This window comes from Branchiostoma belcheri, unplaced genomic scaffold (genome assembly GCF_001625305.1).
Source record: "Branchiostoma belcheri isolate BF01 breed outbred unplaced genomic scaffold, Haploidv18h27 scaffold16, whole genome shotgun sequence".
NCBI lineage: Eukaryota > Metazoa > Chordata > Leptocardii > Amphioxiformes > Branchiostomatidae > Branchiostoma > Branchiostoma belcheri.
The window spans coordinates 537724-565026 of record NW_017803046.1 but is presented as its reverse complement, the minus strand read 5'-3'; the positions used below and the strand labels follow the sequence as shown (position 1 = coordinate 565026).

General features: G+C 43.3%; 4 protein-coding genes across 4 annotated transcripts in view; 2 read left to right on the top strand and 2 right to left on the bottom strand.

Moving 5' to 3' along the window:
- LOC109465869 (dynein assembly factor 1, axonemal-like) overlaps positions 1–7001 on the top strand; it is an 18028-nt gene extending 11027 nt beyond the window's left edge. Inside the window, exons 6-9 of the mRNA XM_019763358.1 lie at positions 149–196; positions 1113–1292; positions 2531–2750; positions 4237–7001. Coding sequence (XP_019618917.1) covers positions 149–196; positions 1113–1292; positions 2531–2750; positions 4237–4399 — 611 coding nt within the window. The 3' untranslated portion in view covers positions 4400–7001. The remainder of the gene's footprint in view (positions 1–148; positions 197–1112; positions 1293–2530; positions 2751–4236) is intronic.
- Positions 7002–7214: 213 nt separating this feature from the next.
- Positions 7215–11521, bottom strand: LOC109466068 (peptidyl-prolyl cis-trans isomerase NIMA-interacting 1-like). Its single transcript, XM_019763671.1, has 5 exons — positions 11412–11521; positions 9735–9836; positions 9462–9535; positions 8781–8889; positions 7215–8389 (listed from the first exon to the last, which is right to left on the bottom strand). The coding sequence occupies exons 2-5, from the start codon at positions 9790–9792 to the stop codon at positions 8169–8171; spliced, it is 462 nt and encodes a 153-aa protein (XP_019619230.1). The 5' UTR covers positions 9793–9836; positions 11412–11521; the 3' UTR covers positions 7215–8168.
- A 170-nt stretch (positions 11522–11691) lies between these two features.
- Positions 11692–18762, top strand: LOC109466070 (DNA primase large subunit-like). Its single transcript, XM_019763673.1, has 13 exons — positions 11692–11950; positions 12616–12725; positions 13083–13177; positions 13520–13640; positions 14073–14168; positions 14411–14467; positions 14746–14826; positions 15332–15399; positions 15576–15651; positions 16115–16297; positions 16990–17199; positions 17773–17841; positions 18436–18762. Exons 1-13 carry the CDS (start codon positions 11785–11787, stop codon positions 18670–18672), a joined length of 1569 nt encoding a protein of 522 aa, XP_019619232.1. The 5' UTR covers positions 11692–11784; the 3' UTR covers positions 18673–18762.
- A 1111-nt stretch (positions 18763–19873) lies between these two features.
- On the bottom strand, positions 19874–26573 carry LOC109466069. The gene is made up of 4 exons (XM_019763672.1): positions 26493–26573; positions 22825–24000; positions 20911–22203; positions 19874–20170 (listed from the first exon to the last, which is right to left on the bottom strand). The coding sequence occupies exons 2-4, from the start codon at positions 23543–23545 to the stop codon at positions 20031–20033; spliced, it is 2154 nt and encodes a 717-aa protein (XP_019619231.1). The 5' UTR covers positions 23546–24000; positions 26493–26573; the 3' UTR covers positions 19874–20030.
- Between the last annotated feature and the right edge of the window lie 730 nt (positions 26574–27303).

Genomic DNA, 27303 nt, shown 5'->3' with positions numbered 1-27303 from the left:
TGTCATGAGCGTCAAAATTCAAATGATGGAAGAAAGGGCGCTGGCTAGAACACTGCTCTACACGCAATGCTGTTGATGTCAGGATATTGATATGCTCACATGAAGCACACAGAAACACTAAACTGACAACCCTTCCGTAATGTGTTAGGTGTAAAAGTTGAGATAACCCCATCAGAAGAGGATGATCCACCTGAGTGTGAGTACACACAGACCAGCTGAGGACAGTCTATGGGCTAAAGGTTCATCAAGTCACCATGGCTGAAATGGGTAGTCTCAAAAAGTAATCTTAAAACAGAAATGTTGATAAGGCCTTGGAAAATTAATGTTGGCTTTCTGAAAAATAAATAGGGATTCTCCTTTTTTTTTAATCTTTTTTTTTTTAGATTTACTTTTTTAGATTTTCTGTTTGCTTGTGTGGAAGGGACAAATATATCTAAAAATGCAATTTTATTACCAATGATTAACGTTTCAATTCAGAGGGTTTGAAATCAATATGTCAGATTGGCCTTGCCAGTGTTCGACCTCCCAAAAAAGGCTTTTCCTAAGGTCGGTCGGGATTAACCGGAAATACAATTTTTTTCCTAATTTATTGCTCACCCACAAGCCTTAACTCTATTTGATCTGCATCCAAGTGTATCGAGTAAAAAAAGAAAAGAAACAACTTACAATATTACAAAGACCCCAACTTGACACTTCCATGGTTTCAAGTACACACCATACATTGGACTTGAAGCGTGCTGACTGTTGTGTGCTTTTCATGGGCACGCCATTTGATCGTATTTGCAGTGTTATGCAAATAAAGTGAGCCCTTCATCCCGACTTTGTACACCAGGTGGGTTATGTTACAAAACAATTTTGAGACCACCCAAGCCAGTCATTCAAACTAACCCATGGACTTCTTCTTTCCCTTGTAAAAGTAAATTCCACTGTATTAAAGGCATCCAATGTAATTTGAATAAGACTAACTTACTTTTTTTTTAATTAATAGGTATTAAATTATTTAAGGAAAAACAGGGAAAAAGGTGTCTGCATGAAGAAACAAAAATTAAACATTACCACTGACAGCCATTTTCCTCTAAGAATTAGCGTGATGTTTGATGATTATATTTCAGCTTTAGACTCCTCGGAACTTGCAGACCCTGAAATTGCATTTTTGAGGAAACTGTTTGGACATTCGGGGCAAAATTTTCCCATGATGCCCCGGGACAGCCTCAGGCTTCAGCCTCTCCTGAAGCTACCCAGCATGCCCCTGGAGGACCAGGCTGTTGACGAGTTGGGCAATGTGGCCCGTTGTAAGTTCTGGTAGAATACAGGTGGTGATGGTGTTATTCTGGAGAGGCCTAGGAAAATTATTGTTGTGTTTCCAGTTTCCTGTAGCCAAAGGGTCGGTTCGTAGGGTTTTTCCTTTTTTTGTGTTTTTTTTTTTCAGATTTTACCTAAAACAATCTTAACAAATATTTATATTGCATTGGGACTGTCTCAAGGACCCATCCACCTGTTTGCTTGTTTACATTTCACCTGACTTTACTGAAGAAAAAATTGCTTCAGAAAATGTGTTAAATGGCATTTCAGGAATTCTGAGGGTTTGAAATTCAGGTATCAGATTGAACATTTCATAGCCTTACCAGTGGTCATTTTTTGCAAGGGAACTGGTCGGGAAACTGGAAACACAACATTTTTCCCTAGGCCAGACAAGCACTGCCAGCTAACCAGCATGACTCAACAGAGGCACTCAGAGGGACTCAAATCACAGTCCAGTCTGAAATAACCTTGCACACTTCTTTTTTTGTACTTTTAGGTAACGACTGTTTTATAATATGACTTATTACAAGCACACACATCTATGTACAGGGTGACAAATCACCGGTCACAGTGCATTAAAGGCCGTTGCAACTAACGATTCTTTGTACATCCTTGCATAACATTTACAATTTGGTGGGGTGTAAAACTGTTTTGATAATTCTAGCACTGCACATCAATACACCCTGTAGTTATCACGATTCAAGGTAAGGTTCAGACAGATCACAATTTCATACACAGGCATGACAACTGTGGCACTTAGTAATACACAGAAATGAGTGCATGCATGCCCCCGGACCCCCCAGGTTGTGAGCCCCACCCCTCATAAACCTGGGATCCTGAACCTGGGAATCGTGGGATGACGGAAAAAAGTTCGAGCAACAAGGTATCCCCATACCAATTTTCAGGTCATTCGGATTAAATACCAGGGCTCCAGATCCCAAAATTAGTACATTTTTTGTCTGAAAATGGCCTAAAAAAACTAAATAAAACAATTTTTAAAACGTGTATCAAAAGAAATTAAAAAAAAAATCTAGGTGTACTTTGCCACTCTACCATCATGCCAAATTTCATGTCATTTGGCCAAAAAATTGAAGGAATTGAAAGGAGGAAGAGAAGAAACACGAGGGAAAACAATATATGTCAGTCCATACTATCATGGTATGGACTGAAATATACATGTACTTATCATCCATCTGCTCCTAACCCTGCTGTATGTCCACATGTACAGGTGAACTGCCACCTCTCCAGCTGCCCCACGCTCCTCTCAGAAACTACATCATGCCGGGCCTCCCGGGAGCACGGAAACAGTTTGAGGCCATCCTGGCACGATCTCGCAGCCTGCCCGGCTCAGCAGACGTCATGGGGCGGGGCGACATGCTCGCACAGAAGACCGAGATCATCGCAGAGTTGCCAAAGAAGAGCCTGAGCGACCTCCAGGCACCCATTAGGTACGTCTTACTGGTTAGAATCATCCAGGTGGAGGAGATGCAACTACAATACAGTGTACATTGTACTACTTTAATATTTTTATTATTATTGTGCTTCGGAATTACGGTCTTTAAAAAATAGGGTGGGTAAGTACCCAGTCCAGGTAGGGATTCACTTCTTTCAAAGTGTTTTTTTTTTAGATACATTTTAGCCAGTGATCAAAGAAAATATAGTATTACACCGATTCAGTTCAGTGAACCATGATGTCAGATCAAGAATTTTATGTCTCTCAGCGGCTGACTAAAAAGATGCTAGGGTTTTGCTAGGTTCGATCAGGTAACCAGAAACACATTTAAGAAAAGCCAGGCCTATCTGGTAGATGAAGCCTACTAAATTTGGATTGAAATCAGCTTATTAATACTTGTAATTGAGAATGGGGGTATTGAGAAATGGGTCATTTTACCTGCTCTGCCTATTACCTTCTAACAGTTTTCTGTGTTTATTTGCTATGCTAGTTGTTTCTAACAGTTTGCTGTTATTTGCTGTGCTGGTTACGTCTAACAGTTTGCTGTGTTTGCTGCCACGCTTGTTTCTTCCAGGCGAGTCTGGGAGGCCGCCCCCGATGCTCATCATGTTGCGTCCTCGGTTGACCCTGACCAGCAGTTTGTCACCATTCCTACTAACTTTACGCCCGAGCCTCCTCCCACTAACAACATCCACCACCCTAAGTCTGCCAAGATATGATTGCCACCCACTGCCAGAGTGCAATAGAAATGTATGTCTGACCATTTCTTGCCGGTGACTTTTTTTGGTGGTGGTGGGTTTACATTTAGGTACATGATGGCTGCCTGTGTCAAGCCACTGTCACACATTCAGAACCTTCCTCCGAACACCAGCTGACCAAGGTTGGTGTTCGGGGACAATAGAATGGAATTTGAGTTAAATTTGAGTCAAATTTCACTGCCAACCATGCCCCGACCTACCTCCGAACACCAATCAAAGATTTTAAAACATTCAGCCAAACAGCAGCAAACATGACCAAACGCCAGCCGACCTTGCTCCCAACCTACTCCTAACCATGGGTGGGGGAAGTTCGGCTAGTGTTCCAGAGGTCATATTTGGCTATGTGTGACAGGGGCTTCAGGCATAAGTTAAATGAGGGTTCTAGGAACGCTTAGAAATACTGGTTACATGAACCTAGAAATGCCAGTGGCAGCATTGCGTTAAAAAGATAGGTCAACATTATATATTCAGGTTAGTCATTTTATCATCATTCTGCATTATACTGTTTGGAATGTACAACAGATAATGTCCATAATGGTCAGAAACAATGGTGAGAAAACTTTTCAATAACCATATTCTGTTTTTTTAAAGTTAACATCTGCGATCACTCTGTTTAATTTGGTTTGCTGTTGTCTAACAGTTGACTAATACTGTTAACGACTTGTATAGGGTAAATGCAATTTATTTGGGTGTAAATTAAACTCTTTCGATGCCTTCCAACAGATCCAGGTACGCGAGAATCCTAGTGGGTGAACCCGGGGGCACGCCGATTCCGAGAGACCTGCCTCCACCAATCAGAAGTTCTCCTGTCCTCAGACCGTCGCTCCAAGCGAAAGCCATCGACGTGCGCAGCTCCAACCAATTTGTAGACTCCAAGGTTCTGTGATGGTGTTTAAATGTTGCTCACACATTCCTCCTCAGCTTGTCTTAAAGGTATCAAATGCAATTTCAGGGCGGCAAAACTGGATTTTCAAAGTCAATTTTGGGGGCATTCTTTTAGTAAGTTGAAGTTTCACTGATGGAAAACGGTTCCTTGTTTTGTATTGTAGGCTGGTGATAGCTATTTATGGGTGGTAAAAAAAATGTACCAGAAACCCCAAAACATCAAGAGACACTTCATGTAGCTTGTTTTTGGGCTATGCTTCAAGTATCAAAATAATGATGTCGAAAATGTGCTAAGAAATGTCAGTAAATGTCAATATGTATCAGGAAGATTTCTTCATCCAGAATATTTGTTTGTTTTACCTCCCTGAAATTGCATTATACTCCTTTAAGGGACCAATTGACATAATGTATATAAGGAATGTTAATAATTGGACAGGAGGTAGTATTGTGAATATTACCACTGTTCATGGGAGGTCACTACCTGACTATCAGGCCCCATTCCCAATAGGATAAAATTGTTCGGATCAAGCCAAATCGATTCGGTTCGAAGCAGAATCAAAGCCAGATCAAACCAAATCAATTAGGCTCAACCCGGACAATTTTATCCTGGTGGGAATGGGGCCTTGCTGTTAGAACTGCCTCCAGTTTGAATAAATTTATGTATAGACCTGTCACGTGGACAGCTTATCATTTTATAATTGACATTGATGGCTGTATAAAAGCTATTATTTTTAATGTGACTGCACTTGTGATTGCACTTGATTTACTGATGATGTACGTTATTTGGGGGGCTGAGAGGAAATTATTCTCAAGTGTAAAGCTACATGTCTTCAAGAGACAAATACATTTATTGGTGTTTTCTTGGCAATATCTGCCCAGGGTTTGAAGTACCCACTCTCGCCATGCAAGTTGGGTTTTTCTGTACGAGATGCCAAGTTGTCCACAAGTTATCATATTTTTTTTCATACAAAAGTACATTTTTCAAAGTTTACAGCGGTTTGGCTTACAGCTTCTAAAATAAACTGTGTCCTGCCACGGCCAGCATGTGAGTAATACCTTTACAGGTGGCCTGGCTTATGGCTAGCCTTCTAAAATAATCAGCCGGTGTTGATGGCAACCTGAAATACTGATAGGCAACCTAGCTTTTGACTTAGGTTGCCCAGTTAGCAACCTGAGAAAAAAAGTATTTCAAACCCTAAGGCCTGCCTCACAGCTGAAAATGTGCTGTGTAAGCTTTGATGCTCATGTTAGCAATGGTTTGCTAGGTTCGGTTGAGGAACCGGAAACAACATTTTTTCTCTAGGACTACATGTAACACAGCAAACACAACAATTGGGTACTTGGTGGGAATTATAAATAAATTACAACTCCTATAGTTTTTAATTTTTTTTATGCCTATACAAAATGTACCACTGGTAGCTATTGTGCACCATTCTTGTGCAAAAATCTGTGATAGAAGGAAGTTAGGCCCCATTCTCACTAGGATAAAATTGGATCGAGCCGGCCAAAGCGAATCAATCCGGTTTGATGTGGAGAATTTTATCCTAGTGGGAATAGGGTCTAAGTGCTGGTTTTGTGCATGTATGGGATGTGATTTGGTCATTTTGTATGTATACAGTACAGTGCCACACAAGGGCTGACCCTCAATGCAAATAACGTTAACTTTGCCAAAGAGGACCGTACATTGTCCTGCCAAGACAGATCTTCAAAGTGAAACATCTGCTGACTGCTGCTATTTTCCTTACGCACTTGGAAGTGTTGTATTTTTTTTGTAACTTATAATATCTACATACAACATAACATTTTTGTGCCATGTTTGTTTTGGAATGTTATTTTGTGACTTGGTCAAGAAAATGACTATCTTTTGCACGTGGAAATATATTACGAACAGGTACTGTATTTGTACATGCACTACTCAAATGGGTTCAGTCCACCAGTTTGTAGCTTGGAAGTGAATGACAAACTGAGATATGAACAAGAGTCACAATAGACATACAAACACTGTATTACCGCTGGTGTGGAGTTGACTCTGTTGCGCAAATGTTGAAATAAAGTGTACAGTACGGCATCTGTGACTGGTGTAATTACTTGATGTACTGTTTTATTCCTCCCAAATGCTCACCCATTCACCTATTTTACCCACCCCCTCAAGTGCTGGACAATGGACCTATCACATTATTACCTCACAGTTTGTTCACCTGTTCTAAAGAACATTCTAGAACCGTCAGTTAAAGAATAAAGATCATTTCAAAGTCAGGTATGTTTGATTTTTGCTTTGTCTAGTTTTGTTGACAGCATTACTAGTACTACATGCCGTTATTTGGTGATTTAGTTCTGACACTAGACATAGTACTGTGTAAAGGAATTATACATGTATAAAGGCTAACGCTACACAAACACACACCGTGCTACGCACCCCTGTACAATATAAACGTGGATTGACCGGTAATAATGTGATAGGTCCATTGGTAGAGAATAATTTAAGTCCCATCAACAGCTAAGCAAATAGAGTTAAATCATTGGTGAAAGTTCTTGTTCCATATGGTTATTATTTCATAATTATGGTTGATGTCTAGTACAGGTTAGAGTAGCGCTGGAATGCTATCAAAGCTTAACTGTCACACATTCAGCAGAACCTTCCCCCGAACACCAACCAACCAAGGGAGTTGGCTGAAGTTCGGGAGCAGTCTGACCTGATTCAGGCCACACCTGCCTTTCTATACAAATCAAATCTTAGTCAACACTAGTCCCGAAACTCCCATTCACACTTGAATGCTTTCAGCATTTCGAAACGTTTGACTGACACAGCCCAACATTTGCTGAACTCATAGAACACCAGCCAACCACAGCCGACCTTGCTCCCGATGTCACCTACTCCAGCCATGGTTAAGGGGAGTTTGGCAGTGTTCAGGCGGCCATATATTCGGCTCTGTGTGACAGGGGCTTTACCGAAACAAGAGAATCATAAACCAGTTGTATTGCCTTCTCATTTCAACCCTTTCAAAAGAGTGAAGTGGCTTTGCATCCTGTTTGGTCCAACACTCAGTCAAAACACCATGACTCCATCCTCTAAGCCTTCATTACATTCCCTGACTACCACATGTACACAGTTTACAACAGTACACTACAAAGTTATACATGATAGTTGCTATATTCTTCATGCCATTACCAACATTAGCAAAGATGTCTTTGGATTAAATCAGAACTTTGCACAACCCCACGGTGAGATTTGTCTTACTATGGAAGAGCATCAATTGGATTGTATCTTATTGCAGCTATTGGTTCCACCAAGCACTCTTATTAAGGCCACACCAATTTGATTTGTTGGTTCTTGGATTTTTTCAGGAAAAGAATGAAGTGACGGTGAAAAAAATTGAAAATAAAAATAGACCTAGGCCTCGACTGATAGTCCTAAAAGCTATGATACCGGGGGCCATGACGTCAACGTATATACTAGGCAAGTGTATAATTCAAACAATGACTTCGAAACTTTCAATTGAACCAATGCATTGATGGAAAAACAATAAAAACAAGGAGCTTTCTTCAACTGTTTGGACCAAAATGTTGTTGATCAGAACCTGAATTTTGAAAATCAGAAAAAAATGAAGCAGGCAAATCCAGGAACCAATTAATTAAATTGGTGTGGCCCAAGCATATTTCAATGACAGCAAATATAATAGGGCAGTTAGGACTTTGCCCCAGTCAAGCATGTAAATTACTGGTCAGTCAGCCATGTTAGGTTAGTATCATGTCATCAGCTCAGCATAAAACTACCCTGTCCTATGTATGATGTGGATGCCAGAATCGGTGAAGACTGGTTCACTCAGCTCCCCCACTTTCAGCTTGAAGGTTGCTTCTTCGAAGGGCTTTTGCATCTGCCCTGGTCCGAAGAAGCCCAGATCGCCCCCCTTCTTGGCCGAGCTGCAGTCACTCTCCGTAGCTGCCAAGACAGCGAGAGTCACCTGGCCCGACACGATTCTCTCACGGAAATCTGTGGACAACACAACGTACATATTATTGCAACAAGGCTCGAAATAATGGGTGCACATAGATTAGTGCTGGTCAAATTGGGGCTGTGCAGGTATTTCTGATGTCTACCTGCACTGGTCCATGTACTGGGTATATGCAGGTTAGTGCAGGTAAAATTGGAGCTGTGAAGGTACATGTATTTCTGATGTCTACCTGCACCTGTCGGTGTAGACCAAGAAAGACCTAGTATCAGGAAGGACAATAGAGAGTGTGGCCTTGCTGGTGTGAACCCACTGGACAGAGTCACTTGGAAACAGGGTGTGAAGACTAGCTATAGCCGACTGCTGCCCACCTGTGTCAGGGACCCCCGCAGCAGTACAATCAAGGACCGGATACTACTATTAATAGCTTACCGTTAATCATCTCCAAGGCCTCTTCCTGAGTGCGGGTTATCTTGTCCTGTTTCCATGACGATGGTCGTCTGGAGCCGACATGCTTCACCAGTAAGTGGGAACAGCGCACCTGTGGGAGACATTCCAAGTCATCTTACAGACACATGATATATCCATGTTGAACTCAAAAACTACGACAAATACTAGTACTAAGAAGTGGAAAGCATCTTGATTCCAAAACATGGTCTACTCCAAAACATGGTCTTTTCCAAAACATTGGTCTATTCTAAAACATTGGTCTATTCCAAAACATTGTCTATTCCAAAACATGGTCTATTCCAAAACATGCATATGGTCTATTTCAAAACATGCAAGCCATATGGTCCATTCCAAAACATAGGTCCATTCCAAAACACAGGTCTATTCTAAAACATGGCCTAATCCAAAACATAGGTCTATTCCAAAACATGATCTAGGTTTTTGAACACTTCAATGAGTTGATAACTCTGGTACTTGAAGGCATGACTATTTCTTGTTCTTTTGATACCACTGATAATACCATTTGAGTGACTGAAATGTTTCAGCCATGGCCCATGCAGTTGTGCATTGCATGACACATGCCCTTCAAATCAAACACAATATTGTCATAATCTGCCAAAGGCTTCCGTAGCTCCCTAAACTATTTTCCAGTCCTAGTCTTACCTGTGATGTTGCAGCATCTGTAGGCTTCTCCCACTGACTTTGCTTTGTATACACGTTGAGATAGTAAGCTCTCCCTGCATTGGTGTAAAACAAACACTTGTCACATCTACTATTTTTCCTTGCTACAAGTTAAAATACATGCAAATATGCCATTTAAATTTTCGGACCAGTTTGAAGCTGATCCAGTCTAGTGGAAATGACCATGTACTGGCTCTATACTATATATATATACACGTAGTATAGCGTCAGTGAATATGTGAAATATTGTCCAACCCTGGCTCTTGCTGACTCTCTTCTCCCATCCCTCGGGAAGGTCCTCCTGGTCTCCCATCACTCCTGGTGATACAGTACTTCCTGGAGTCTACAGTTTCCAACCTAAACACAGGACAATTGTAAGACATGTTACTATGAAACAAGAATTCAGAGATCTCAGACCTCCTTAATTAAATATCTACAAGTAGATCTTGTACAGCACCAGCTGTTGACGAAGGTGTCAAGGAGGTCATGTAATAAAAAACACCTGTGAAAACAGTGAGTGATACCAGATGTTTATTTGATTGTTTGTTTGTTTGACTAATGACTTTCTTTCTCTGGGGATAGACTGAATCGACTTGATATACTTAGTACATTGGAACTAGCCGCGGCGACTGTTGCAGGGCTTCTCTTGCTTGCAGTCTTTTACATTAGCCCTAACAACAGTTGCGGAGCAGTGCATTGGGCCAAATGAACAAACATGCGTTTTACCGTGCCGGAACACTTTGAGACCGAAGTTTGCATGTCCCTAGATTCCTAACAGCCTCACCTAACGTGCTGGGGTGTTTTGCGCGTCAACCGGCCCCTGCCCGGCTCGTACCGCCACTATTTGCAATCGCTCCCCATGTATTCATAAGCCGAATGGCCGCCATCTTGGCCAGCAGCGCGGTGAATCAGCTACTTGCAAATGTGCCACTACTTTTCCATAGAAATAGGTTATCAGAAAAGTAGCGGCAAATTTGCCGGCGGCTGATTCCAATCAAAAATGGCGGCCAACTGTTATGTTTTACGTGGGGAGCGATCGTAAATAGTGACGGTACGAGCCGGGCAGGGGCCGGTTGACGCGCAAAACACCCCAGCACGTTAGGTGAGGCTGTTAGGAATCTAGGGACGTGCAAACTTCGGTCTCAAAGTGTTCCGGCACGGTGAAACGCATGTTTGTTCATTTGGCCCAATGCACCGCTCCGCGACTGTTGTTACTAATGTTAGGGCTAATGTAAAAGACTGCAAGCAAGAGAAGCCCTGCAACAGTCGCCGCGGCTACATTGGAACCTGACCAAAGGGCCATGTGGAAACACAGATACACACATGGACACACGCACAAACAGACACACATACAGACAAACCAAAAACAATACCTCCATTTTTCATGGATTACTAATTGACAATGAAATAGCTATGGCAACAAAAGGAAGCTGCACTCAAGGTATTAAAATCTACGCCTATCAACAGCATATATATATTATAGACAATGGGATTAGATCAAGTCCTTGACTATGGGGCACACTTAATTTGCGGCCCATCTTTTGGACATTGTGGTTATGAATTTTCCATGTGGATGGAAAACCTACTCCAGAATACAGGGCCATACAGTATAAAGTAGTGAGGACAGTAAATTATAATCATCAGTGTATTACCTAGCTACCAAATAACAAACCCATTTACTAACCACACCTAAGCTGCTACAGCTCGATCATATGTATTATGATAAAATCAAGTCATAATTTTTGATAGTCATACTAGTCAACATCATAATTTTCCTATCACACAATAACGTTAACGGTTATTTATTGCTTCTAGATAGTTCCCTGATACGAAAAAATCAAATTCATACACTTGGTAAGTCAATATCATCGTCGTTATTTCGTGGCTGATATCAAATTCACTAAATTATTATAAATCTCCCGTTTTTCTTACCGTTTTGATGAGCCCTGGATGTTTCTTCCTTGACAGCGAGTTGCACACCAGGGGGTTCAAAGGTCACGACTGGGATATTTTAGTCTCTCTCCAAAGACAGAAAACTATTCTAAAACTTGCTTCAAATCAGTTTCCGCAAATAATAAGTCATCTGGGGTTCCTTATATTTCCGTAATATTCTATTATGTGATTTTGATAAAATAAAAAAATTCCACCCTGAGTACGAGAGCTGTGCAAGAAGATGCTGGGAACGAGAAATGTGTAGTAGACCGCATGCGTGGTACTCTTTGACCTGTATTTTGGCGGGAAGTCCGGTGAAGAAGAAAGTTGGACATTTTTGTGCTCCAGAAGTGTTCAGATTTATCTCTCCAAAATGCAGTTTTCAGGCAAGCGTACGAAGAAAAGTCGGCGGACGGTAACGCTGACAGGAGGGAGGAACGAGAGCCGATACCAGCACAACCTCCAGTTCTACACGGTGCCTCCGAACGAGACGGTGTCGCTGGAAGAATTTGAGACCTTCGCGATAGATCGACTCAAAGGTTTGACAGTGACATGTCATGATTTAAGAGAAAGAACTTTGTTATATAATTTGCACGACATGTTACCATGTTTGGCAACAGCTATTGAACAAAGTACAAAAAAGGAGTATATAATATAAAATTTAACATCCTAAATAAATGAAACAATAAGGGCTAGGATAAGTCTTTTTTTTTAGGCCACACCAAGTAAATTTTATGGATGACGTCCTTTGGAGACCCTAAATCTAATGCGAGAGGGCGAAAAAAAAACAAGATGCCTAGATTAGAAATATACTAAGAGACGACAAATGTTAGGACGCAAATTGAATGAGGTGACACAGTGTAACAAGCAAGAAGTCTCATCATCAAAACAGCAATAAATCAGGTGGAACAGCAGTTGTCGTCCTGTCCTGTTTTCTGTTATTGGCAGGATGGTCCTGTCAATAGACACTTTCTTTCGGCATTACGGGTTTCACGTCAATCTGATGATTTGCGGCACTGTCGTGACTCTTTGAGGAAGCAAGCAGAATTTCTTGTTTTTTTCTAGGAACAGGCCAAAATCAATGCGCGCGCGGACGTCATCCATAAAATTTACTTTGTGTGGCCTTATAAACGTTAACTACTCACCCCTTCATGTTTCCATGGCATCTTTGTTTCATCTTTGCTTCTCACATCTGATTTTTCAGTCCTAAAAGCCGTGGAGAGTGCAGGGATCAAGTACATGAAGACCTCTGAGCAGTACACGCAAAAACTGGAGCAGGAGATCAAGAAACTCATGCCCATTGCTGTCAGAAGGGTCAGGAAAGCACATTAGCATCTATATAATATATTATTATCTCACGTCGATGAAGGTTAGACATCCAGGTAATACGATATGCCAAAAAACAGTTACTCAAGCAACTGGATATGATTTTGAAAACGTCAGACGTTTCAGCTAGTATCCACTAGCTTTCGTCAGTGACTGAGAGACCAGAGGGGAAAGCAGGTTACATAATCAGTTGCACACAGCTGTTATTTGCATGCAAATTACACACCACATTCACAAAGTTACATTTATGAAAACGTCTCACAGCGTTAAATTTTATTCGTGTGATGTGGAGGTTTCTTGAGGTTTGGAATCTCAGATCTCTTGATAGATGCCTTTGTTTCACAGACTGATGTGGAGGGAAGCATGCAGGATAAGGACTATGATGACAGGAGAAAGGACCACATCTCCCACTTCATCCTCAGACTGGCCTACTGTAAATCGTACGTTTCAATGCCCCACATCCACATACTGTGTGTTGTTAATCTTAACTATATTTCCAAAGGTGGTTTAAGAAAATCAATGTTTTGTTTCTGGTCCAGTCTTGAAAAACTGGTCTATTATTTACCATACCATACTATGTGTTTAGTCATTTGTTCAACCTTCATGACCGCATAGATTTCATAATGAAAGCAACTTTTTGGGTGACCAAACATTTTTTTATCATTTGCATGCTCACATCAGTTTTGGGGTCATCCATATAACATATATATATATATATATATATACAATGTACATTTCTGTACATGTACATTATTTTTTATTTCTGTCCTGTGTCCCATTAGTGAAGAGCTACGGCGCTGGTTCCTGATCCAGGAGATGGACCTGTTCCGCTTTCGCTTCGGGAACGAGAACACGGACACAATTGGTCACTTTCTGAGGCAGAACGACTTAGACTATCGCCCTGTAAGCTGTGGTACATTCGTTGTCTCTGAGAATGGAAAGAGTACTGCAAGAAGTGTTCCAAAATACTTAATTATGTTTACTGAAGGAAAACATATTGTTTTTGCTCTGTTTTCTCCTCTTCTTCTCCAAACCAATAAGGTCAATGACCTGAACCAGATGTCCGTCACCATGGTAACTGGTGTTGGGTTACATCATGTTGCAATTTTACAGCAGGAGAGATTTATACTCCTGTCTGACCATATACATGGTATGAATGTGTTTCAGTAAGAATTAACAGAGCAGACCATATGCGAAGGTATACTTTTTAGTATAATGTCAAATTTGGTGTAAATGATGGACTGTGTTCCTGCCAAACACATCAGTGTTCTAGCCAGCTTGAAATTTTTTCTATCATCTCAAATTTTGTTTGAAGTAACGTCATGTCGTCATCAGATCCCAGAGGAAGAGAAGAGGGCCTTGCGGGATGACCTGAAGTCCTCGTCATACGAGATGAAGGGAGACAAGTTTGAGACCACCGACTTTTATAAGGTATGGCTTCTTGACATACATGTATTGTATGTATTTTTTTTCACAATGCAAATTAAAGCAACATTAGCTTTACTACAGATTAAGTAGAACAAAAGTACCCATAGAATCACAGAAGGACAGGTAAACAAGCATCATCTATCATTAAATAGAATTACAAATTAATACACAAACATAACTAGGTTTGCAAATAAGCTAGTTCTTGTCTTGTTATTAATGCATTATACTTTTATATCTTCTCACAGGTGCCATTTCAAGAAGCCCTTGACCTGGTGAGAGCACGGAAAGTGTACCTCAAGAAGGTCGGTACTGATTTTACATAAATTTTTTTCACTAGAATGCTTTAAACAATTCCTGCAGTTAAATGTGCAAAACTTGAGTGTAACAAGTCGTTCAGTGTAATGCAGCCAGCTGCCACCGTGCTGCGTGCTTGCGAAGCTGGTGTGTTATGCCAGAGGGCGGTTATACCGACCATACAGATACAGATACAGAAGCTTGTGCCAAAGGGGGGCTATACCAGCTATACCGATACAGATATAGAATACAGTAGCTAATTTACCTTCTCCCCCCTCATATGCAGGGTTATGTGTACGTGCCCGGGAGTGAGCTGGTGTCCATTATCCTCAGTTCCTTCAGGGGAAACCTGTCCAAGGCCCTCGCAGTGAGTCCAGTTTACATTGCCATCAAAGGGCTACATATACTGGGTGCATATGTATGCATGCTGTTGGCTGATGAAAATCTTAACACCACTACATTATATCAGAATCAATGCATTCATCGATACATTTTTCTACATGTACTTATGTTTTCCTTTGTACATATTGTTTTTGCTCAGTTTCTTCTTCTTCCTCTTCTTCTTTCGTTCCAAAGTGAAACAAATGAAGTCAATGACCTGGACCAGAAGTCTGTCACCATGGCATCTTGTGCTGTAGCAGACACCCTGTGGTGTTGGGTGATACATTTTGGAGCAGGACAGAGTTGGAGGGCTTGGTCACCTCATATATGAATGTATTTAGCTTTGAGTTAGAATAAACAGCAGTAGTTTGTTAGGCTAGACCAGGTAAAGGTAAACATTACATGTATGCATTCAATGCTAATGTTACCTTTCTACTGTCATGATGTGTCTTCATGAATGTAAATCATACATGTACATTGTTGTAACGTAGGTTACAGCTCGAGCTCTGCCCACCCTACAAGAAGATGAGAGGCTGCTTAAAAGGCTTGCCAACCTTCAGTAAGTATTGCTTCACCATTTCTTGTTCTCTTGTTGCCATGCATTTTGTATAAGAAAACCACTTGTAAGTAGAGCAGACTTTTCTTCAGTCCCCAGAGTGGTCATCTTAGACAAGCTTAACAAGTTTACCCTACAGTCACCATGTCTTACAAGCCTGTTGTATTTCCATCCCACAGTACACAGTACCTAGGCCAGGACTACAGTAACAGGAAGGCTACAGCTGGGAAAGTGGCACCTGAAGATATTGAACCTGTAAGTTCTTCCACCCAACTATACATTACATGTTTCTATTTACTGCTGAGTCGTGTGCTGGCTTAAGTTGAGTCCTGTTGTTCCCGCCCTGAGAAAACCATATTATGTCATATCCTGTCATCTACCAGACCTATATTAGCCCCCAAGTCTTTATCCTCTCTGGAGGGACTTGTGAGCTAAAAAAAAATACATAGGTTGTGTAACCAGGGTAGCAACTCGCTGCAGTTCAAGATTCAAGGTCACTTTATTGAACATTGCAGTGGGACCACTGAATTATGTCCAATTTACAAAGTTTAAAAACAATTCACTACATACAAACAGTATTTTACATAATAAAATGCATTGACAATTTACAAATATCGCAATCTAGAACAATAAATTGCAATGGTTTTTGCTCCCGAAGAGTCCATATGTTTCCTGACTCAGCCTACATGTACTTGTACCTCTCCCCGATACCCCACAGCTGTCCAAGAAGTCGTTCCCCCTCTGTATGCGGAACCTCCACGAGACGCTGCGGCAGGAGCACCACCTGCGGCACGGCGGGCGGATGCAGTACGGACTGTTCCTGAAGGGCATCGGCTTACAGCTGGAGGACGCGCTACGCTTCTGGAGGTCAGAGTTCACCAAGATGATGGATGGAGACAAGGTAAGGGGGGAGGGAAGTCAAGATTTTATTTTTACTAAGGCCACACCAAGTAAATTTTATGGATGACGTCCGCGCGCGCATTGATTTTGGCATGTTCCTAGAAAAAAAAACAAGAAATTCCGCTTCCTGTAACTATGACCAAAGAGTCACGACAGTGCCGCAAATCGTCAGATTGACGTGAAACCCATAACGCCGAAAGCCTGTGCCTGGTTAAAAAAAAACAAACAAAATGGCACTGAAAAAAATCCTGTCAATAGTTCCAAAACAGTGCCGTTTTTGGAACTATTAACAGTCCTGTCAGCAGTGCAATATTTCTTATCTAGGCATCTTGTTTTTTAGAGCCCTTCTTGTTTTTTTTTCGCCCTCTCGCATTAGATTTAGGGTCTCCAAAGTACGTCATCCATAAAATTTACTTGGTGTGGCCTAATATTCAATTTTCACCTCAAAACAAGGTTCATGTTTTTGGTTACATTAAGGAACTGTATAGACAAATGTGTGCTTTCACCCTAGACTTAAGAAATAGTTTCTGGATAATCAATAAAAGTTACCAGGGATCAATTTTTCTCAATTGGTTTGGAAGCTAAGAGATCAAGTCCATCACACAAACATTTCATAAACAGATCTACTACATGTACAATGTAGTTGTACTATAAGTTGCAGTTCAAACCTTGAACTATTCCCATCTGTCCTAGTTTGACAAGTCCTACTCCTACAACATCCGTCACAACTACGGGAAGGAGGGCAAGCGGACAGACTACACCCCGTACAGCTGCATGAAGGTGATCATGACCAACGCGCCGGCGGCCGGCGACCACCACGGGTGTCCCTTCCGCCACACGGACCCTGAGCTGCTGAAACAGAGGCTGCAGGGGTACAGGGTCAACTCTGCCGGGGTACAGGAGGTTAGGAGTTTGTTTGTTTTGCATAACTGGTAAACTGCCTTCAGGTGTAACACACCAGTTTTGTACATGTAAGTACAAGCTGCATTAGACCAAACCATGCACTCACACTGGGAAGGTCCCCTACTCTTTTCGATAAGTGCGGTGGGCTCTTACGTGCGTAGGCGTGGCTCTCCCCAAACACGGGACCTCTATTTGACGTCCTATCTGAGGGACGTCACTAACCAAAGCTAGAAGCTCATTTACACCTGAGTGAAGTGAGGAAAGTCGCGTAAAGTGTCTTTCCCAAGGGCACAAGGTCAGTGACATGGACAGGATTTTGAAACATTCCAATAGATAATGTTAATGGACAAGAGTCTCAAACACTGACCTACCATTGAAATAGTATAAGATATGGGTGAAATTTCTTTGGACATAATAATGCTTTATGTGTCATTGCCATGTTTGTTTGTTTTTAGCTACATTTAGAGAGTTTGGTCCTTTAGTGCTCATGTAAAATCTTTCAATGTAACATATCGGTACTGCTATTTCTGTCTGTTTTGCTGTCTTAATTTGGTTACATGGTGACTTTTACAGATCGTAGACTTGGTGAAGGGAGGACACTACCAGCTGGCCTGCACAAAGTATTTCGAGATTACACACAATGTAAGTTTTCAACTGTGTCGTCTTACAAAGTAGGACTTTTTTTTCTGCATAATATCTACATTTGCGGCGCAATGACATTGGTCTTTTATTCCCCAAATGTCATTATGAACCCAGGTTAGTGGTGCATACCGGTTCACTGGACTTGAATCCGGACTTGTAAAATGTTTAGGTTCAAGTCCAAAAAAACCTAAAAGTCAAGAACCAAGTCCGGACTTATTACCATAAAAGACCATTTCACATACCCCTTTTCTTTTTAAACCACCTAAAACCTTCCGTAGATTCCAAAATCTTTGCTGCAAAATGAAGAAAACATTGCCATCGGGCATCGTCAAGTACCGGCCTCCATGTTATGTGGCCAAAGTTTCACCCTGACAACATTGCGAGGTTGCCAACATGCGATTTTGTATATGCCATGGGTTTAGGTCCGGACTTAAGTCCAGACCTGAACCTAAACCTCTGGACTTGAATCCGGACCTGAACCTGAAATTGGGTTTAGGTTGCATCACTAACCCAGGTAGGCTTATAGGGCAATAAAATGTGTAAAAATAGTGAAGATCTTATCGCTTTTAAATTAACAGTTTGTCCATGTTTCAGGTGGATGACGCAGGGTTTGGACTGAACCATCCCAACCAGTATTTTGAGGAGAGTCAGAAGGTGTTGAACGGGGGCCACGCTCCCAAGACCACGCCCCACACGCCGAGCATCCAGAGGCCCAAACCTATCAAGAAGGAGATGACTGCAGAGTTTGACGATGACTTCCCCATGGATGAGGTGGAACACCTGCTGACAGCCTCACAAGACACCGCCGTCACTGAAGTGGCACCAGAGTAGTTTTCACACCAGATAGATGGATTGTCATTGTTAATAGCAGTGTTCCAGCCAGCCTGAATTTTTTTCCGTCATCTCAATTTTGTTTGGACCTTAGGGGTCCAGGGCATGCTCCCCCAGGAAAATGTGGAAATCATGACCCTCTGAAATATAATGTTTCCTGCATTTTGAGGCTTGTCGAATAAATTTAGTAAATGTATCACGCCAATTTTTGTGGATTGGGCAAAATATTTATTTGTCCATCATGAGCGTCAAATGATGGAAAAACGGACCCTGGCTAGAACACTTGTGGTTTTTATCCTATCTTACCTGTTGACTTATGTTATTTCGGTTCTGTTTGCATTTACAAAACATTTCTGTAGTCATCCTTCAACATGTTTTCCAAAGCCTTCCTATTCAAAATGACAGCAGAAGTCAATGAATAAAAGGACTATTTGTACACAACCATGTGTTTTCAGCTGACGTTTCAGTGACTGTCTGTCACCTTTCTCAGGGCAACTCTGATTGGTTCACATTGTACAGCACAGGTGTCACTGCTTACAGATGCCTTCCCAAATGCAAAGTATATTTACATAGTAGAAGGGAACTTTAAGGTGTCTTTTATTCAGTGACTTACCAACATGATGAAACTATTCATTGATATTTACTTGTGTTATTGTTCTGTTTGCATCGAAGTACCCGAAGAAATCAATTTTAAAGCTTATTATTACAATAAAAGAATTCTAGTTGGTGTAACTTTGTTTTGAAGAAGGAAAAAAAAGCAATGTGTGAATTGCCTAGCAATGTGGTGAAATGGTGAAACATGTTAGATCAAATGAATCTAGGTGAAATTAAAAATAAAAAAAAATTATTTTCAATGTGTATGACCTAAAAGTAATGCTGTGTACCAAGTTTCATGTAAAATGATTACAGGACTTGAACAGGGAGCCAACAAATGATTATGCCTTTAAGTTTCCTTATAAATCAATAGATTTGGTCGCTTGGGCAAGTTTGAATTTACCTGTAATATTTGGGAACTAATGTTTTATTTCTAATGATTAGAGTCTGAATGATTGACTTTCACTCTTCCATTCAACTTTCCTTTGCATTGGTTAGACAATAAGAAACACAGAGCCAGTTCCAGACATTTAATGGGATACGGTCAACCTTAGGAATCCAGTTTTTCCACTCTTAAATTGCATATTGGATGCCTTTAATTTTTATCACCAGAACTGTAGTCCATGTCATTACAATATATTTTATACTCTGTGATGTCTGATGTATATGTACATGTATGCTGTCCCAGAAATGTATCACCATTGAAGGTACTTCAAGAAAATAAACATGCTTAGGCTTTGCCAAAGAACTCGTTGGTGCCCAGATCAGGATCCTTCAGGCACACCGTCCTGTCTTCTGATGGACAGAATGTGAGAGAAAGCCATAACCGCAGCGCTCATTAGGAAGCATGCGCCCACAAAGTAGAAGGACGCGTCGTAACTGCCAGTTGTGTCATACAGGATCCCTGGAGAGAGAAAACATACTTGTCAATGATTTCGATACCATAAATGACCAACACCAAGCTGTGGAAAACCTCATACATACCCTTTCATGATTACTTAAATGGAGGTTTTTTTTTGGTGAGTGTCTGTGTGTATGTATGTGTTTCCACGTGGTCCTTAGGGCAGGTTGTAATGGATATGGTTGGGTTCAGTCTGTCCCAGAGGTAAAAAGTCATTTATCACATCTACATCTGGTACAATGTAGTACTCGCAGTTTTCACAGGTGTTTTTTTTTCATTACATGACCTCCTTGACAGCTGGTGTTGCTTCCCTTGCACACCTTGCACAATAATAGTGAAGAGCATGCAGTCATCAGCTGTTCAGACGGGTCACTTGTACGTCTTACGGTAGTATTTGCAACAGATTCCACTGTATAAAATTTTCAAGTTTTACTAGATCAACAGTTCCTCGCCAATGTGTGCTTTTGACGGTCTCAGAAGAATTTTGACCACTTTTTTTCAAACATAATTCCCATATATTAAGATACAAAAGTCTATTACTATTAGTGGTCTTTGCTAAGTAGACGAGAGCGAATGTAGTGACCTATTCTCTACCAGGCTCCGGGAAACGGCTAGGAAGACGTAGAAATTAGCCAGGAAGACAGCGGAGTGGCAAAATATACTCTCTAGTCTAGCTATCTGTCTTTCCGGCCAATTTCTGCTCTTTCCAGTCGTAGCCCCGGTAGAGGCTAGCAGTGCCCCACCTGCAGTAGGCAGTCCCAGCGTCAGTCCGATACTGGTGATGAACATGACCAGTCCCATGGCGCTGGCGATCCTCTCCACCCCCGCCACGTCCACCACCAGGGTCGGGATGAGCGGGTAGCACAGCCCGTTAGCGAGCCCGTGCCACACCGCGTAGGCCGCCATCCCGGAGTACGTCTGCGTCACCGGGAACACCACCGCTCCCACCGCTATCACCACGTTCAGCGTGATGAACTGGAAAGTCCGAGTGCAGCCAGGGACTTTGGACAAGCCGCCTGAAAACAGCCGCCCGACTAGGTCCGAGATGGAGATGATAGATGGAAGAAATGACACGCGGGTCTCTTCTATACCTGCACGCTGTGCCCTGGGAACGACGCCGATCCCGGGCACGAGGTAGCCAAGGTGGAAGAGAAAGAACGAGATGTTGAGGAGGACAAACGAGACGCTTTTTATCAGGGACGGGTCGAATATCGTAGCCACGACGGAGCGGATGGACAGTCCTGGTTTCCCCGCCAGCGTGCTGTGGATGGTGGTCTCGTAGGTGAGCTGTGAGCTGAGGGACAGCAGCGTTTCGCTCCTGGATAGCACGTCCAGCATCCTCTGGGAGGAGTATAGCACCCTCCTGGACAGCGACATGTGGGACCGTGCTGTGCGTAGCACGTGGACGGAGACGCTTTCCAGGCGCTTTTGCGACGCGTCTTCGTCGGTCATCTCAGGTATGCAGGGAAGAGACTCCTGGCTGGAGGCGGACTCCAGCAGTCGCAGGCTGACAGCACCGATGGAACATTCGCTCACGCCCCGCTGGCGTGCGCGTCTGCCGTGCGGTACAGGCGAGCCAGGCGCCACGGAGTCTTGCTGGTCCTGTGGTGTTTCCTCCTCAATTTCCACTGACGTTTTCTGGCTAACTTTGTCCTCCGCCTCGTCTCTTTCCAATGGAGCAGCGACGTAAATTGTAGGGGTTGTGTTGTTGGGGTGGTCGCTGTCGGCGTGTTGTGACACGGTTGAGAGAGAACCCTGAGAGATGTACGCCTGCGAGGGGCGGTGAACTACAGGTGACGCCTGCAGCGGCCTCATCAGCGCCGCGGCCACGCACAGGTTCAGCGTCACCCCCGCCTGCACGATGATCGCCCCCCGCCAGCCGTACTGGTCGATCAGCAGCTGGAACACCGGAGAGAAGATGAAGCCGCCAACTCCCGTTCCTGTCACCATCATGGCGTACGCCAGGTGGCGCTTTTGATGGAAGTACTGCCCGATAATAATGAAGGTTGGGTTGTACACCAGGGCGAATCCGAGTCCTGGAGAAAAAGCATAGGAGTTAAAATATTGTGAGATAGAATACAGGAGTTTTCTTTTATACAACCAGGATTTTTCACGAGTGCTCACATGTCGAAAGCTCTAGGTGAGAGAACTTTTTTCGTGTTGGATCAAAAGTTTTAACTCTAAACATGTAGCTGCCAACCAACAGCTACCAGCACAGATTAGCTTTCATGATAGTATCAAACTGTGTGGATTGTAGACTAACCTGTGGTGAGCCCTAGTGACAGGTTGAGGTGAAGAATGGTTGTAGAGAAACTGGTGAGGAGCAGCCCTGCGGCGCCCACCACGCCGCCTATCATCACCAGGGGACGGGCTCCAAATCTCCGGCACAGCACGGAGGACACCAAGCCTGGGAAGGTGATAGGAATTCTTAAAGGCATCCAATTAATTTTTAAGGTTTAGAATGTTCCAGAAAACAATCTAGTCAGCCAACCTTGGTTCTAAGAGTGACAGGGGTTTAATTGATCGAATAGAGTAGGCAGGGGTCTCGAATTTGAGAAGTCGCTCGGCTAAACTACGCGAAGTCGTTTTTTTTTGTTCATCTATCGGAGCTGTCTCACACTATGAAAAGTGATTATTTGAAATACTGAAGAACTTACCTCCACAAAAGGTGATCCCACACATGATACTGATGGACCAGGATATATCGGCCGACCCCACACCGAACGCGTCCACAAATTCTACAAAGAACACACCGACCGCCCTGGCAAATCCTCCCAGGCAAATCTCAACGATAAAGCCGGACAGGACGATCATCCAGCCCCATCCTCCGTCTGGTGCCGCCGCTTGGGTGTCCTCAGGACCCCCGCTGCCGGTGTCCTTCGCAGTACTTTCAGACCGTCTTCTGTCTCTTTCTGTCGTTTGGTTTTGCCCTTGCTCTCGGTCAACCCTCCTCCCCTGAACTGTGGCATTTCCAGACCTGTCTTGTCTGTTGTTACTCTTCTGTTGAGTGTCTTGATGATGAATCTTATTGCATACATGTGAATTTTCCAGTTGGTCGTGTTTCGAAGAGTCTCTTTTTACCCACACGGGTTCTTCTGTCCCGTTGTCTAGTACTGTTGTTGGTTGTTGTTGGTACAGGAAGGCGCCCATGCCGGCGCTGGCTCGCAGGTTAAAAACGTCCACATCTTTGAGAGTTGGAAATCTCGGCCCACAGATGAGGGTGTCCGCACCGACGCTAGTTGTGTCCGACTCTTCTCCTGGTTGCTCCTTTTCTTGGCGTTCGCCGCCATCCTTCTCTACTTGGAGGAGAAACCTGCTCGAGTTCCTGCTATTATCACCGTCATCATCACAGACCGTATCGGACGTTTTTGACACCATTGCCTTCAAAACTCCCCTCCTATAGGGGCCAACATCATCCCCTCAACAGCATCATCAAACCTCCGCCCGGTCTTGTTGTTGTACCGGATCGAACATTGGGCAAGTCCCTGTACTTTTTGTTGTGTCAATAAAGAATCTGTATCCTTTGTGACGAAAGAAACTACTGGGTTCTGTCATAAGTGTTTGTGACTTCTCTTCTTGTGAAACAAGTTCCAGAACAATATCGTACAGAATGTTATTCCAAATTTGTAGGCCTTCCTTTCTGTTGTAATCAGGCTCATCTCCGACGAAGTAAAACAAGTTTCCCCCTTTAAAAGGAAGCGTAGGAAAGTACAGCGTGAATTGTATATTAATATTCATCCGATTTTTAATCGTCGTCTGGTAATGACCGCTCTACCGAGGCAGAACGACTGCCAATTGTATGACGAGCCCCACGTTGGCACGCATGCTGGCACCTGCAACAACAGAGAGTAGGGACAATATACATGTATGTAGGCTCGAAATACACCTTAGCGTTGGAAAAATTAGAGCTGTGCAGATATTTCTGATGTCTACCTTCTACTTCTATACTTCTATATAAAAGCATCCAGGAACTGTGTATAAGTCCTCTAGTGTTGCTTGTGATGATTTCCGAATGGCAAGGCAAATACTCTCTCAGACTCCAACAGATTCGATGCAGACGCGGTTTATTTTGTAGTTGATTGTACTTGATGTAGAAATGAGAGGGATTCCCTCTATATGTATATAATAGATAAGTTCCCAAACTTTAGACATTTAGACGAAATAGAAAAATTCGCATTCCTTATGCTATATGAAACTTGACAATGTATCATTGGCCCAATATAGATGTTCTTACATCTATAACTACCTAAAGAAGCTAAAAGCGAGAAGTTGAACCTGTAATAATGCATCACATTAGTATGTATAGTGTCATTGCTGTATTCTTTACCCTGTTTATCCATGACCTGAACTTAGCTTGTTAGAGCACAAACGTATAATAAATGTCTTTCCTTCTTTGTTTCATTCTTTCATTCAATTAAAAGGTGTTCGGCATCCTGTGACGCATTGCATCCTGTCCACTACTAGATATATTTAGCCTCCTTCGCAGTCTTGTCGGGCGTCGGCGTTATTTTTTCTCTGAGCGACGCGAGTAATATGCGGCCGCGAGGGACGATTTGCTGCCGAGGGAGTTTTTGCCACGGAGAGAAGGTTTCGCGCTCCAACAGTGTGAGGGCAGTGCCAAAGCAGTGCCGTCGACGAAAGTGGCGTTGGTCTGTGGTGAAGGGCCCCGGCCTGGTGGACCTCCCTGTGCTGCGGGGCAACCTCGACTGATATGTCCCACCTCCTGGCAGGTGGAGCAGATGGGCCTCCCGTCGGCAGCGAAGCGGTGCTGCGGCCATGGACGACTACCAGAAGATCTGCCTAGGCCTCGGCATCTGCGGCTGAGTGCGTGGGGTCCGGCCGGTCACCGTGAATCCAACCGGCGAGGTCGCTAAAGGAGTAGACGTGGCCCTAGCGGTATTCTTTGGCGGACGTGACAGATCGGGGGGCCGGTGACGTGCCAAAGTCCCTACCCCCGGGCGACGTGCCAAGTCTCTTCGGCCCCGGTGTGACGTACGCCCCGGGCTAAAGTAATTTGAACGGGTGTTTCCCGCCAGTGCTCGAACCCACAACCAAACCCGGGCACCAGTCCACACGCCGACTCTCTAACGATTCAGCTAAAAGGTCTAGACCCATCGACCGGGTCAGTTAGTAGCGCATATAGATAAACTCCCCACTGTTATATTTGCGGCAACCCCCCTGGTATGTTATCTGTGTATTTGGCCATGGCGAATTTTCTACTCTTCCCAGCCGCTTCCGGAGACTTGATTATTTAGTACATTTATTTAGTCCTTACAATTCATCCCAATTTCCCAAAAGTTACAGACAAACAAAAAACTATTCTTCTTTAAACTTCCCATAACCCACAAATTTTAGAAAAGGTGGGACATTACGTCTACTATGGTTTACAAAAGAGAATTCAAACCCTTCAGACATAGTTTTAGACATAGCAATAGTTTTAAACAATTACATTTCATTATGTACATTTTGAAGTTGTTTTATACTATGTTTGCAATGTTCTTTTATGCTTGTAACTTGCAATTAGCCTTCGGGCATGCGCTTTGCAATAAACTTCGAATTCTCATTATTATTTTTTGAGGCAAGACCAAAGCTGCTTCCGAAGCCTGGTAGAGGCTACACATAGGAGCGGTAGTGATCGATTTCGTTCGCAAACTAGGTCCGAGCTATTCAAACCAACCCTAGCTCGGAAAGGGCACTTGTAATCCCCGAGTCTTTGTTACACCAAGGAGATTTAGTCTGCATTTCGCAACAAAGTGCTCATGGGAAGCAAGCCTGACCAAGTTTTCGTCCTTACTCAGTGCAGTGGGTGATCTTAAAGCAAATTCATGTAATGATATATGTTGGGCAATAATATTAACTATGCACCAATTCAGATCGAAGGAAAGATGCACACATGTATATGAAGAGTTGTTCTATATATACTCCATGACAACTCCTCAGTCCTATATATCCCGTGTCTTTTTAGGCCTTCTTTAAAGAGTTTGCTCAGTGCAAAGCCACAAGGGCCACTTTTGCGGGCACTGAACTAACAACGTTCACTGAAGCAAAATCTTTTTTACCTAAGTCGAAAACATCAAGCTCAGGCAAATGGTTCGATTGTGTGTGTGATGTAACTTCGAATGTACAGGTCCGAAACTTTTTTCAAGAAATTACTGTACTTGACAATCATTTCCATTTTGCACTACACAGCCCTGCTATAGCTGGAATATCGTGCTGGGGTGGCCAGAGCTAGCGGTCGTATGGATTGTGGTATTGTACATGTCTTGATATTTTTGCAAAACCTTTGAAATTATGTACTATGGATGAAGCATCGTGAAGTTCTCACCTGTCAGTATTTGTCGATCAAGGCACTCGGGTCCACTGTCTTGGCTAATCCTTCTGTCATATGACCAGGGCTTGACTCAACAGATATGTTCTTAAAGGATAGATGTTCGATTCCGGGTTAAGCCTGGTCGATAACCTAATTGTGTTCTCAACCAATCATAACGAAGACACCTGTTTTCACAGGCAAGGCGCGCCAACGCACTGATTACGTCACTATCTGTTAGCCTCCTGTCCAGGCCTCCGGGCGGGAGTTTGACACCGCGTCTTTGTAGAATTTTAACGCGTTCTTTTGCCGGCCGTCCTACAACCAGTCGCACAGAGAAGGTGATATGCCGTGGTGTAGGGTGGTCAGCAAAAGAACGCGTTAAAAATTCTACAAAACGCAGTATCAAAAGGCCTGCACAGGAGGCTAGGCTAGCTTAGGCTAGCTCATCCTTGCCCCCACTCGTAGCCCTCCCTGATCCTAGCCCCCACTCGTAGCCCTCCCTGATCCTCATCCTTGCCCCCACTCGTAGCCCTCCCTGATCCTCATCCTTGCCCCCATTCGTAGCCCTCCCTCGATCCTCATCCTTGCCCCCACTGGTAGCCCTTCCTGATCTTGATCCTTGCCCCCACTCATAGCCCTCCTGATCCTCATCCTTGGCCCCACTCGTAGCCCTCCCTGATCCTTGCCCCACTCGTACGCCTCCCTGATCCTTGCCCCACTCGTAGCCCTCCCTGATCCTCATCCTTGCCCCACTCGTAGCCCTCCCTGATCTTCATCCTTGCCCCCACTCGTAGCCCTCCCTGATCCTTGCCCCCACTCGTCATAG